This window comes from Pleurodeles waltl, chromosome 4_2, assembly GCF_031143425.1.
Source record: "Pleurodeles waltl isolate 20211129_DDA chromosome 4_2, aPleWal1.hap1.20221129, whole genome shotgun sequence".
Taxonomy (NCBI): domain Eukaryota; kingdom Metazoa; phylum Chordata; class Amphibia; order Caudata; family Salamandridae; genus Pleurodeles; species Pleurodeles waltl.
Window position 1 is genome coordinate 30,678,864 of NC_090443.1, and position 14,677 is coordinate 30,693,540.

The 14,677-nt window shown below is 45.2% G+C and overlaps 1 protein-coding gene across 4 annotated transcripts in view; it reads left to right on the forward strand.

Moving 5' to 3' along the window:
• The window catches only part of KMT2D (lysine methyltransferase 2D), a 1,162,185-nt gene that overhangs the window by 1,128,052 nt on the left and 19,456 nt on the right, over positions 1 to 14,677 (forward strand). For all 4 annotated transcript variants that reach the window (XM_069230486.1, XM_069230488.1, XM_069230487.1 and 1 more), the window contains one exon: positions 8,480 to 8,765. In XM_069230486.1, coding sequence (XP_069086587.1) covers positions 8,480 to 8,765 — 286 coding nt within the window. The remainder of the gene's footprint in view (positions 1 to 8,479; positions 8,766 to 14,677) is intronic.

Consider the following 14,677-nt stretch of genomic DNA (forward strand, 5'->3'; position numbering starts at 1 on the left):
GACTTGCCCCCGGCTGTCGTCTCCCACCTCCAGACTATGGCGAATCTCCTGCATTTGCTGGGGTTCACTCTAAACGTGCCAGAGTCACACTTGACTCCCTCTCAGACGCTCCTTTTCATCAGAGCTGTTCTGGACGCAGTGCAGTTTCGGGTTTCTCCTCCCGAAAAGCGAGTCCAGGATATTCGGGCTATGATCCTGATGTTTCAGCCTCTATCCTGGATTTCAATGAGAATAAATGAGGCTGCTGGGCCTCATGGCCTCCTGCATCCTGCTGGTGAAAGATGCCATATTCAGGCTCTAAAGTTCCAGTGGGCGCAGCATCAAGGTAATCTCTCCAACACGGTCTAAATCTCGGAGTGGACTGCTCTAGATCTGCAGTGGTGGCTATCAAATCCAGATTAGGTCAACGGCAGATCTCTCTCGCCCTTCCTTAAACAGATCTCAAAGTAGTGACAGATGCATCACTCCTGGGATAGGGCGGCCACATGGGAGAGGCGGAGATCAGAGGACTCTGGTCTTGGTTGGAGTCTGGGCTCCACATCAACCTTTTGAAGCTCTGGGCGGTCTGACTTGCATTGCAAGCATTCCTTCCCTCTCTCAAAGGGAAAGTGGTGTGGGTGTTCACCGACGACACTACTGCCATGTGACACTGCAACAAGCAGGGTGGAGTGGGGTTGTGGTCCCTCTGTCAAGAGGCTCTTCGCCTCTGGACATGGCTGGAACGCCAGGGCATTTCTCTGGTGGTTCAACATCTGGCGGCTCCCTGAACGCCAGAGCAGACTAACTCAGCTGTCAATGCATAGTCAATCACAAATGGGGTCTCTAAACGAAGGTGGTGCAAGGTCTCTGACAGGAGTGGGGAGAACCTTGGTTAGATCTGCTTGCCTTAGCAGAGAACACACAATTTTGGCTGTTTTGCATGTTGGAGTTTCCAAGATTGCACGTGCTCGACGACGCTGTTTGTCACTAGTGGATCTCAGGCCTCTTTTACAACTTCCCACCAATACCACTTCTGCACAGAGTTCTGAAGAAGATCAGGCCCAACTGGGCCCAAGTAATCCTGGTGGCTCTGGACTGGGCACGAAGAGTCTGGTATCCCGAGCTGTTGAGCATGGCCATCAATCTCTCGATCAGGTTGCCCCTGCAGGAGGATCTTTTGTCACAGTAGCAGGGGGACAGTCCTTCACCCAACTTGTCCAGTCTCCACCTCCTTGCGTGAAGTTTGAGTGGCGGCAGTTGACAGCTTTCAACCTTATGCCTGAAGTCTGTGATGTTATCTTGGTAGCCAGACGTCCCTCCACCAAAACGGTATTCACCTGTCGTTGGAACAAATTTGTGGCATGGGGTATCAACAAGTCTGTTCCCCTTTCTGCACCTCTCTCTGGGGTTCTCCTCTTCATTCTTTCTCTTGCCCAGCAGGGCTCGGCTCTGGGCACCCTCAAGGGTTATTTGTCTGCCATCTCTGCCTTTTTAGAGCTGCCAGACCAACTGTCTCTGTTCAAATCTTTCATTGTTGGGAGATTTCTTAAACGACTCACCCATATGTTCCCTCCTATCCCTTTCATAATGCCTCAGTGGAATTTGAACCTGGTCCTCGCATATCTCCTGTGTGCTCCTTTCGAGCCGCTCCACAACTGACCCCTGCGGCTCTTGAACTTAAAACTGCCTTCTCAATTGCCATCACCTCTGCTTGCAGAGTGAGCGAGCTCCAAGCTGTCTCTCTTCAAAGCCACCATTTCTGGCTATCCATCCACACAAGATGGTGCTTCGTACCAGGGCTTTCTTCCTTCCCAAAGTGGTGACACCTTTTCAAGAATTTCCATCCAAGAAACAGACTCGGATGAATCCGAAGGTGAACGACCCTCAACGGTGCAACAAACTGTGAGTAAACCTGCCCAGTCCAAAACCCAGGGTCACACCAAAAAATTCAAGGCCACGGGGACGCCACCGCCAGCAGGCCATGGCTCAACCCACAGAAGGGAAGGTGACCAGATTACATCGGCACCTAAAAAGGCCAAAGAGTTGTCGAAGATTTCCGACTCCGGTCGAGATTCCGGCACCGACATTTTTTGGCATTGAGTTGTTGAATCAAGCAAGCCCCGAAAGAGCTCCTTGGAACCGAAAAAGACAATTAGATTAGGAATTTCGGTACCGAAAAAAACGGCTTCGGAGCCGAAACGATCATCATACACTGAGGAGCAAGGGCTGTCATTGCAACTCAAAAAAAAAAAGGCATAGATTTGAGCAAGATCTGGATGTAGAAGAACCTGAACAAACCCAACAAAGGTTACAAATCCAGAAGGATACAGGGAAGATACAGACCCTCCCTCCACTCAAATCTAAAAGAAAACTAGCCTTTCAAGAATCAGAAATGCAACCAAAAGCCAAAGTGGTTAGAGACAAGTTACCACCACCACAGGTATCACCACAACCATCCCCACTGCAATCACCACACTTGTCACCAGTGGGTACACCGATAACCCAGTCACCCACACATACTGGGATGACCCAAGATGATGCTGATGCATGGGATCTATACGATCCACCTATATCGGACAACAGCCCAGAGTGTTATCCACCCAAGCCTTCACCACCAGAGGACAGTACAGCATATACGCAAGTACTAGCCAGGGCAGCTACGTTCCACAACGTAACAATGCACTCTGAACCAGTGGAGGATGACTTCCTTTTCAACACTCTGGCATCCACCCACGCATCCTATCAAAGCCTGCCAATGCTACCAGGCATGCTCAAGCACGCACAACAGGTCTTTCAAGAGCCTGTAAAGAGAAGAGATATCACGCAGAGGGTCGAAAAGAAATATAAACCACCCCCGACAGACCTAGTGTTTATAACGCAACAGCTCACCCCGGACTCAGTGGTTGTGGGGGCTGCAAGAAAAAGGGCGAACTCACAATCATCAGGGGATGCCCCACCACCTGACAGAGTCGAAAGTTTGACGCAGCAGGCAAGAGAGTGGCATCACAAGCAGCCAATCAATGGCAAATTGCAAATTCGCAAGCCCTACTTGCACGCTACGACAGGGCACACTGGGACGAGATGCAAGACATTATGCAGCACTTGCCCAAGGAGCACCAAAAACGTGCCCAGCAAGTAGTTGAAGAGGGACAGGCCATATCAAACAATCAGATAAGGTCTGCATTAGACTCTGCAGATACAGCAGCACGAACTGTCAACACGGCTGTAACCATTCGAAGGCATGCATGGCTGCGAAGTTCTGGATTCAAACCAGAAATACAACAAGCGGTACTAAATATGCCGTTTAACCAACATCAGTTGTTTGGGCCGGAAATCGATACAGCGATTGAGAAGATGAAAAAAGACAGACACTGCTAAAGCCATGGGCGCGCTCTACTCCCCACAATTCAGAGGCACGTTTAGGAAACCACAATTTAGAGGGAGGTTTCCGCAACAGACATCTGAACCATCCACCTCCCAAACAAAACCCACCTACCAGTCACAATACCAAAAGGGGGGGGGGGGTTGTGGTTCCTATAGAGGACAATTCCCAAGAGGAAGAGGGAAATTCCAGCCCGCCAAACCAAGCCCTAGCAAACAGTGACTTCAATGTCACACTACCCCAACACTTGTCACCAGTGGAGGGGAGGCTAACCAAATACTACCACAATTGGACACATTACCACACACACGTGGGTCCTATCAATTATCCAACATGGTTATTGCATAGAATTCACAACATCCTCTCCAGATTTTCCACCAAAACCGCACAGATTGTCTCCACAACACTTGGACCTATTGCATATAGAGGTCCAAGCACTGCTACAGAAACAAGCCATAGAGCTAGTACCCTATCACCAAAAGGGAACAGGCGTTTACTCCCTGTATTTCCTTATTCCAAAAAAGGACAAAACATTAAGGCCTATCTTAGATCTCAGAACACTGAATCTCTTCATCAAATCAGATCATTTCCACATAGTAACACTTCAGGACGTAGTTCCCTTACTAAAAAAAAGGGGAATACATGACAACACTGGATCTCAAGGATGCATATTTCCATATACCCATACATCCATCTCACAGGAAATACCTAAGGTTTGTAATACAAGGCAAACATTATCAATTCAAAGTGCTACCGTTCGGAATAACAGCCCCCAGAGTATTTACAAAATGCCTAGCCGTAGTAGCAGCTCATATAAGGAGACAGCACATGCACGTATTCCCATATTTGGACGATTGGCTAATAAAAGCCAACACTCAGCAACAATGTCAATTTCAAACACAATACGTCATAGATACTCTACACAAACTAGGGTTTTCTATAAATTACCAAAAATCACATCTACAACCATCCCAAATACAACAATACTTGGGAGCAACACTCAACACATAAAAAGCAATTGCCACTCCAAGTCCACAAAGAGTTCAGTTGTTCCAAAATGTAAGATCAAGCATACAACCAAACCAACACTACACGGTAAGGTTCGTAATGAAACTACTAGGCATGATGTCCTCACGCATAGCTATTGTCCCAAACGCAAGACTACACATTCGGCCCTTACAGCAGTGCCTAGCAAAACAATGGACGCAGGCACAGGGTCAACTCCAAGATGTAGTGTTGATAGACCGCCAAACACACTCTTCGCTTCAATGGTGGAACCCTGTAAATTTAAACAAAGGGCGGCCTTTTCAAGACCCAGTGCCTCACGCCATTATCACAACAGACACTTCCATGGTTGGGTGGGGAGCACACCTCAACAATCACAGCATACAAGGTCAATGGGACAATCAACAAAAACTACTTCACATAAATCACTTGAAACTGCTAGCGGTATTTCTAGCATTAAAAGCAGATCAACCACTGCTAGCCCACAAACACATTCTTGTCAAGACAGACAATATGACAATGTATTATCTAAACAAACAAGGGGGGGACACACTAGTCACAGCTGTGTCTCTTAGCACAAAAATGTTGGCGTTTGGCAATTCACAACAACATTCGCCTGATAGCACAATATATACCAGGCATTCAAAATCAATTAGCCGACGTTCTCAGTCGAGATCAACAGCAAACTCACGAATGGGAAATACATCCCCAGATTCTACAGGACCACTTCTACCGCTGGGGGACATCAAACCTAGATCTATTTGCCACAAAAGAAAACGCAAAATGCCAAAACTTTGCGTCCAGGTACCCACACCCTCAGTCCAAGGGCAATGCTCTAGGGATCAGCTAGTCAGGGATATTTGCATACGTTTTTCCCCGTCTCCCACTCATTCCTTATCTGGTCAACAAACTGAGTCAAAACAAACTCAAACTAATACTTATAGCACCAACGTGGGCTCCCCAACCATGGTACACCACACTGTTGGACTTATCAGTAGTACCCCACATCAGACTACCAAACAGACCGGATCTGTTGACCCAACACAAACAACAGATCAGACACCCGAATCAAGCATTGCTCAACCTAGCAATCTGACTCCTGAAGTCTTAGAATTCAGATATTTAAACCTTTCAAAAGAGTGTATAGAGGTCATTAAACAAGCAAGAAAACCCACAAGAAGACATTGTTACGAGAACAAATGGAAAAGATTTGTTTGCTACTGCCAGGCTAATCAAATTATGCCACTAGAAGCCTCCATACAAAACATTGTAAGTTATTTACTACACTTACAAAAGTCAAATCTAGCTTTTTCTTCCATTAAAATCCATCTCACTGCAATACCTTCTTATCTGCAGATTAAACATACAAAATCGCTTTTTAGAATCCCAGTTATTAAAGCCTTTATGGAAGGACTAAAAAGAATCATACCCCCAAGGACACCAACTGTACCTTCGTAGAATATTAATATTGTATTAACACGAATCATGGGCCCACCATTTGAACCCAGGCATTCTTGTCAAATTCAATTTCTAACTTGGAAAGTAGCCTTTCTAATAGCCATCACATCACTTCGAAGAGTTAGTGAGATACAGGCGTTTACTATTCAAGAACCCTTTATACAAATACATAAACATAAAGTGGTTCTCCGTACAAATCCAAACATTTTACCAAAAGTCATATCACCATTCCATCTAAACCAAACTGTGGAACTCCCAGGCTTCTTTCCACAACCAGACTCAGTAGCTGAAAGGGTATTGCATACATTAGACATTAAAAGAGCGCTAATGTATTACATTGACAGAACAAAAAAAATTCGTAAAACTAAACAATTGTTCGTAGCTTTCCAAAAACCTCATGCAGGTAACCCTATATCCAAACAAGGCATTGCCAGATGGATAGTTAAATGCATTCAAACCTGTTTCCTTAAAGCTAAAAGAGAATTACCTATTACACCAAGGGCACACTCCACTAGAAAGGAAGGAGCCACAATGGCTTTTCTTGGTAATCTACCAATGACAGAAATTTGTAAGGCAGCCACCTGGTCTACGCCCCATACATTCACTAAGCATTACTGTGTAGATGTGTTAGCAACACAACAAGCCACAGTAGGACAGGCTGTATTAAGAACATTATTTCAGACAACTTCAACTCCTACAGGCTGACCACCGCTTTTGGGGAGATTAGTGCTTTGTAGTCTATGCACAGCCATCGAACAGAAAATGTCACTTACCCAGTGTACATCTGTTCGTGGCATGATACGCTGCAGATTCACATGCGACCTCCCCGGAAGCCTGTGGCCGTTTTAGTTGCATGAAAATTGTAAATATGTAAATAAATATTCTTTTACTACACACTATGTACATACATTTCTACTACATTGCATGGGCACCACTAGTATCCTTACTTTACCACCTCCTACCTCACCCTTTGAGGGGAAAACAATCTAAGATGGAGTCGACGCCCATACGTAATGGAGCTGAAGGGGAGGAGTCACTCGGTCCCGTGACTCGAAAAGACTTCTTAGAAGAAAAACAACTTGTAACACTCCGAGCCCAACACTAGATGGCAGGAACAGTGCACAGCATGTGAATCTGCAGCTTATCATGCCACAAACAGATGTACACTGGGTAAGTGACATTTTCCATGTTTTATTGTATGGAGTTCACACATATTGTGCTTGTGATGGTGTTCCCCCATTCGCCTCGAAGGCACAGTTAAAAAAAAAAAAAAAAAAAGTGAGTGAGTGAAACACGTCAGCATGCCAGCAAGGACTTGTTATGGCTCCGATGACGTCCGAAGTCGTATGCGGAGCCATTTCATTATGACGTCCTCGTCGACGTGGAGAGATAGAAAAGATTTCCGTTGGATGCTGGCACATTGGAAATATTCAAAAGGTGAGGAATCCACAGGTAGATACTGTATCCACCAGAAAAAGTGTTACTGAAGGTAAGTAACTTATTCTTTTGGCCACAGTCCAGTATCGAAGGGTGTGGTCAGGGTCATAATGATCACAAACAGTTGCTGTTATTGACTTAGAAAATGGCTCCCTCCTTATGTCAATTAAAGCTAGATGGGTTGTGAAAGTTTGTAGTTCTAAAAATTTGGTTGTGGCTCTAAAATTTTGGGAAGCCCTGGTTTAGTGCTACAAGTCCTTCAGTCAAAAGGATGATACAGAAGGTATGCTCCAGAGAAGAGAGAAAGTTAAGAAGGCGGAAGGCAAGCCATTAAAGAAGTCAGCCAATGGCAAGGAATTTGGTTGATCCTTTGGAACTATTGTTATTGTACATAGTTTGTCAACCACAGCCAGCTGATGCTGTGTATAGGCAAGACCTAAAAAAGGACCATACATGCACAAATTGTATGTAAACTGTGCAAAACTTATTACACTGCTTTAACAGACCATTGTTTCAAAACTAGAAGAAAATGACCCAAGGTTCCAGCACCCCCTTTTCAGCAGAACGCAAAAATTATTTAGAGCGTTCTGTGACTTCCACTTATTCATCAGCTCTGGTAATCTTGTCTGCCTTAAATTGGCGTAATCCATTTCTTTTGCTGGAAGTCTTCTGTTGATATTGTATTTTCTTATTTTCCCCACTTATTGAAGGTGGTGATTCGAAAGGTTAACAGAGTTGCTTTCTCAGCTAGATTTTTTATTCTGATTTTTATTTTAAGAACCTATTTTTTCAGATGAGGATAAGTGTATTTCTATAAAGGTGTACTGGGATCTTTCACAAAGGCAGATAGTTGTTTGTGGAGTTGACAGCAGTATGTTGTGATGTAGATATAAATTTCCTTTTTTCTCATCTGTTAATGTACTTTGTTCTGCCTATCCTTGGACGATGCCTACATTGTTCTGCCCTCCTCAGCTGTATTGTACTTGTCCCTGCTTTCCTCAGATGTTGCATAGCAATCTCTGCTCTAGTCTATACTCTAATCTCTCCGGCTGCTGCGTTCCATTCTCAGAATTTCTGTTGCTTTTGATTGGAGTTGCACTACACCTACTAGCCCAATGATCCCCACTGTGTACTCAATTCCTACCTTTGCTTAACACACCACTCTTCTCTTACTGTTGCTATTTCAGTTTTTTTAAATGGTTGCCTCTGCTTCTGCAGGCCTCACACTCTAAACAGTACCAGCATGTCCAAAGCATACCAGAGTACCTTCACTGGTGAGACCAACACTCCTTACAGCAAGCAGTTTGTGCACTCCAAGTCCTCACAGTATCGACGACTGAAGACTGAATGGAAGAACAACGTATACCTAGCTCGTTCGCGGATCCAGGGGCTGGGTCTGTACGCCTCCAAGGACATAGAAAAGCACACCATGGTCATTGAGTACATCGGCACCATCATCCGCAATGAAGTAGCAAATCGCAGAGAGAAGATTTATGAGGAACAGGTGAGTGTGCGCTCCTTAAGGGAGTAGAGGGTGTCATTGATCTTCCAGAAGATAGTTGGTACTCTGTGGAGATGTGATTTGCAGGGTCACTAAGGTGGAAAAGACGCAGCAAAATAGACTTGTGTTGTAAATTTGGGAGCACGTTAAGTATCACCACCACCACCACCCCCAACTCTCTCCACCAACCCACAAGAGCAATCCTTAAAGGACTTCGAATGTTCGGAACATGTCGGTGAAGATTACATAGAGGTGCCAGCAGTTGTTGAGAGAAACTAGACAGAGACTTTAGGGCAATTATGGTATGTTAGGAAACTTGTGCAGGTATCTGAGGACTCGAATAATTTTAGGTACTAGTGGGTGGCTTACATGAAGATATGCCACAAGATAAGCCTTGGCAAGGATGTGTTCCTGTGCAAGGTAGACTTGAGAATTGTAAAAAAAAAAAAAAGTAAAATAAAATGGCAAATGTCATGTTTAGTGTGATCTCCTGCCAGTCATTCAGGGTGATGGAAATCTTAGGATGTGTAAATATCCAAATTGTTTCCATACAGCCCATGGGTGATATTTGTGACTAAGATGTATGAGCCCTAAATAAGTTTTTTCCTTTGCAACTGCTTTCCAAATAATCAAAATGCACTGAACCTAGTTTATCGCCTGTGAAAATCCATAGAATTGGATATGAAAGGTTTTATACTTGTTTTTTTTTTTTTTTGTCCTGAGTTCGATATCTGTCATCAGAATGATCTACACGAATATGAAATAGTTGATTATGAAGATTACATTTCATAGGAAACCCCACAAGTATTTGGTATTGCTGGACTTTCAGGGCACCATTTCTTTGGCTGGCGTACCAGGACTTAGATTTTACTTTCGAGAATTGCAACAAAAAAATTGGGCAAATTTGTGGATTTTTTTTTTTAAAATCTAATTTTCATTATATCATCAGACCGCAGTGAGAGTGTGGGGTTTGCATCAATAATGGTATTGAATGTGCTGGAAACAGGTTGAATGAGTGCAAAGGGAGGCCAAAGAGGTACAAGTGCTTGATATTTGTGGCAAGGAGGTACAGGCCTGCTCAAGTGAACTCTTCAGTCCACCCAATCCCCTAAGATCTTGGTAGTCCTGACTCCTTGCAGTCCAAAACAAGTTTCTGGCAGGTTTCCAACTCTCTTGGCGGATTTGGAATCTAAAACTCAAAGCCAGGGGATGAGAACCAGAAGGCACACTCTTCCACATCGTTTAGAGTTCCCGATCATACAACTGTATTGGGGGAAGTGGTTCTGAGAATGTCTCGAGTAGTAGCCATAGAGGTTCCCATAGAGTTTTGATGCAAAATGGCTCCTTTTGACTATAACAGGGGAGGTGACCTGGCTAAAATCTTAGAAGATCTACCTGGTGGTTTCAGCGGGGGTATCTAAACATATTGTGCAACCCCCCCACCCCCATAGATAGAAGACTGGGAGTCCAAAGCAGGGGCTGCCTGAAAAGTGTGGGGTGGGGGGAGGGCGGAAGGGGAGTAAAGCCGGGGTAAGAAGGCTCAGCACTGTCCCTCGGTTGTCTGCTACTCTGTGACCTACAAAATGTCATTGGCCATAAAGACGCCGTTTCAAGCTTATAACCATATTTTACTTTTGTTATTTGCTGCTTTAACTGAAATGTATACTGAATGTTCGCATCCATATCATTCCTGCTCTTACTATAGGCTGAGTGATGTTTTAATAAAAAGTAAAAAGAATAATAATAAAACTCAAATCCAGGTATTTAGCTGAAAAGCTTTTGAATGACAGATGGTGAGATGCTTGCACACTTTGTGGGACATGCTCCAAATAGCTAGCTATGGTCCATATAGCTCTTTCTCGTTCATCAGTTCATCTCAAGGAGCAGTTTTCCAAGGTGTTGTAGGGCTGTCTGAAGGATCTAAGTGCATTAAGGCCAGTCCGGGCACTGCCAGCTATGTAGCAAGGGTTATGGGTTCTTAAGTGGCCCTTTGAGAACACACCAGGATTTTCTAACGATGTCCAGGCAAACCTTATGGATTTCTAAATTGTTTGTGGACAAGGCACACTCTGCTTTAGGAAGGTTAAAGGCAAGCAGGTTTAGAGATTGTTTTTTGCAGCCCTCTCAAAAAGACTTCTGCCAAAACCAGATTGTTTTGTGGCTTCTCACGTGGATTTCATTTTTTGCCTGCATCATATACAACCCCAGGAGCAACCTCAACTCTTTTCAAACAAAGCAGAGGCTGGGGAAAGAGCAAAGGTCATGGCATCAAACAGGCAGTCTCCTCTTGCTCTGCATCGCAATGGAAGCAGCTCTTGTTAATCCTTGTTGGAGCATGTAGGGTCTATAGGGGGACAGGTGTATTACTTTCTGCAGGACTGGACTGACATGACAGATTGTATAAAGGAGGCATTGCCCACTCTTCCAGGAGGCCCCTCCCCACATCCCTCCCTTGCAGCCCTTAAGACAATCTACACTTCTCCAGTATTGGATCTTTCATAGATTCACATGCTTGAATCATCCCCGTCGTCGAGGTGGGAGCCTCACGGTAAACTTAAATATATAAAAAGCAGTAAGTCAGTAAAAGTAAAACCAGTAGGCCCTAGTAGGCCTCATAGGGTATTTTACAGTCTATCCACTTTGTTTTGTGAAAAGACCCAAACTTGAGTATCAACCAATCAGGATTCCACCCCTCCCAAACACTCCCAACAGAGGCTGAATTCCCTCAGATTTTCTACCGCACGTCGTGTGAAGTGAGTCTCCCTGAGCTCTGCTCAGTTTTTTTCCTATTTTCTGACTGAAGATTGTTTTTTCTCTCAGGAAACTAGTTACAACTTTACTATGTCTGAAAAGGCAAAGAAGGGTCTGTTCAGAGACTGTGACAACTGTGGGAAGAAGAGACTACATATTGATGACCCCCACAAGAAGTGTATTTACTGCCTTCATCCAGACCATAAGGTGAGAGACTGCAAAATCTGTCGCACCTTTAGTCAAAAAACCCTCAAAGACCGAGAGGGTAGACTTCTCTTATGGCTGCAAAAACAGAAAGCCTTAGAGCATCCTTCATCAGACAGCGAAGAGTCACCACAAACTTCTCGCCCTCAGAAAAGAACAGGTGAGAGAGATAGAGGTGCGGATGAACCACCAAGAAAAATGCACAAAAAGACAAAACAAGTCTTAACTGAAGAGGCAGTTAAACATGGACCAAAAAAGGTTCATTCAGAACCTACTACGCCGTTACACCGGAAAAGCACCTCAAAGAAACCATCCCTGTCTCTGTCACCACAAAAAGAGCCAGAAAAACTCCTTTCGGTGAAAAACCAACCGTCGACGACCGCCCCGTCGACGACAGTGTCGACGGTAACAGCGACCACGGTATCGTCGACGTTCACAACACCATCCTCACCGATGATTATGACGTCGTCGCCGTTGTCATCGACGATTATTACTGCAAAAATCTTCAAAAGAGCTTCGTCGGCAACCACAGCGTCGACAGCGGAGGCCTCCTGGGTTCACAAATCATCCAGGGCACTCCCATCTACGCAAGATACGTCGGCGAAGCGACCGTCGTCGGTAAAATACCAGTCGACGAAGGGACCGTCGACTAAGGACCCATTGACAAAGACGCAGTCATGGACGGAAGCGTCGACGAGAGACCCGTTGACGACAGTACCATCGACGAGGGAACCGTCGACGAGGGAACCGTCGACGAGGGAACCGTCGACGAGGGAACCGTCGACGAGGGAACCGACGATCACCACAGCATTAACAGTTTACAAACCTTTGGACATTTCACCAGATCATTCCTCATACCATCATGAGGACTCCACCAGATTCTTACCCCTTTCCCTTATTAATATAGGGGACAAGCCATCTGACATTTTGCCGATGCATACATCACCAAGTAAAGTGCTGCCATACCCACCGCAACATCTTTTAGACGATGATGATGATGAGGATCAAGGAATGTTTGGGGCAGCTAGTAGCCCGTCCCAACTAAATGTCAAATGTCAAGAGTTTGATGAAGAAGAGGATCAACATTACCAGCATAGTTATGCTTCAACATCTTATCCACAGGCAAACCAACCATCGCCACTAGCTATGCCTAGCACATTAGTGACAGATTTACAACATATGTTGAAGGACTACTATAAAAGGTTCCCACCGTCAACTCAGTCCACGCCACCTAGACCTCAAAGTTACCAGCAAGCTCAAACTACTAATATTTCCGAAAAGCCACAGGCTAGTAGACCTGTAACTAGCCAAGCTCCGGAAGCTTACCTCTCGTCGGACGACGAAAGGGAAGAGGGCGAGCTAGCAGATTCAGCGGCTAGTGAATGGGACGATTATCTCGTTCCCACACCATCTCCACCTCCAGCAGCTCCAGTGGATTCTCCTCCAGAAGACATAGGAGGTTTCCATAATATCATAGAGAGAGCGGCGAAACGTTTTGGCCTGGCAATTGTTTCCCATGAAACTGAGTGTTTTTTGTATGACTTTAAAGAGCCATCAAAGAGATCTGTAAGAGCCATACCGATTGTGGATTTCTTATGGCAGGAGGGTTTGAAGGCAATGAAAAACCCGGCAACAGTGCCTTCACAAATGCCAAGGCTAGAGAAAAAATACAAGGCCCCAGATGATTCTCCGGCCTGTTTAGTCTCACAGCCGAAACCTGACTCGGTTATATCACAGGTGGCTCAACGACGATCCAAAAACCCCTCTACGCCTATTGCGTCTCCCCCAGACAAAGAGGGAAGGAGACTGGACAATATCGGTAAGAAATTCTCCTCGGTTGCTGCAGTAACGGTCAAGGCGGCCAATTCCCTCGCCATCCTGGGAAGGTACGATCGCCAGATGTGGGCAGACATGTCCGCTTTTGTAGATTCACTGCCAGAAGATCTCAAGGTGGAAGCTAAAAAGGTCTTGCAGGAGGGAGAAAGGGTCTCCGCAGAGATAATAGACAGTGCAATAGATATTTCCCTCACTGGCTTTCGACAATTAGCTGGAGCAGCAGTCCTGCGCAGACAAGGGTGGCTTAAAGCTACTTCATTCAGACCAGAAGTCCAGACTCGTGTTCTCGACATGCCCTTCGATGGAGAGAGTTTGTTTGGCAAACATGTCGACGACATGCTGCAGGCTATCAAGACGGATACCGATACAGCTAAATCCCTAGGTACCCTGCAGTATAAAAAACTACCTTTTCGTGGAGCAAGGGGTAGAGGTAATTACTCCTTTCGAGGTGGATACCAACAATACAGGTCACAATATCCATCTTCCTCCACAGGACCAGGACATCAGCACCATCAACAACAGCAGCATTATCGATTACCACCAGCCGCAGCTTACAAACATCCGGCTAGAGGAAGAGGAGCTGCCCGAGGAAGAGATACAGGCAGAAAGCAATGACCAGCGGATAATCTCAACACCTCCCCAATCAATATTGAAGGTCGGAGGTCGCATCAATTCTTATTTCCCCAAGTGGAAGGCTAGAACATCGGACAGATGGGTACTAGATGTAGTGACCAGAGGTCATACTCTGGAATTCATGCAAACACCACCGAGTGTCCCTCCATCGGGTACACCGCCTCCGAGGTTGAACCAACTTCTCAGGGAAGTAAGAATAATGCAAACAAAAGGAGCAATAGAACCAGTCCCTTTATCTCAAAAGAACAAAGGATTCTACTCCCGGTTTTTCCTTCTAAAGAAACCCTCAGGAGACTGGCGCCCCATCCTGGACTTGAGAGCACTAAACAAGTTTCTAAAGAAACAATCGTTCAGGATGGTAACGTTGCAGGATGTCCTGCGTCTCTTAAACACGGGAGATTGGATGGCATCCCTAGACCTCCAGGATGCTTATTTTCATATCCCCATATATCGCAAACATCGCAAATTTTTAAGGTTCAGGGTAGGAAGTA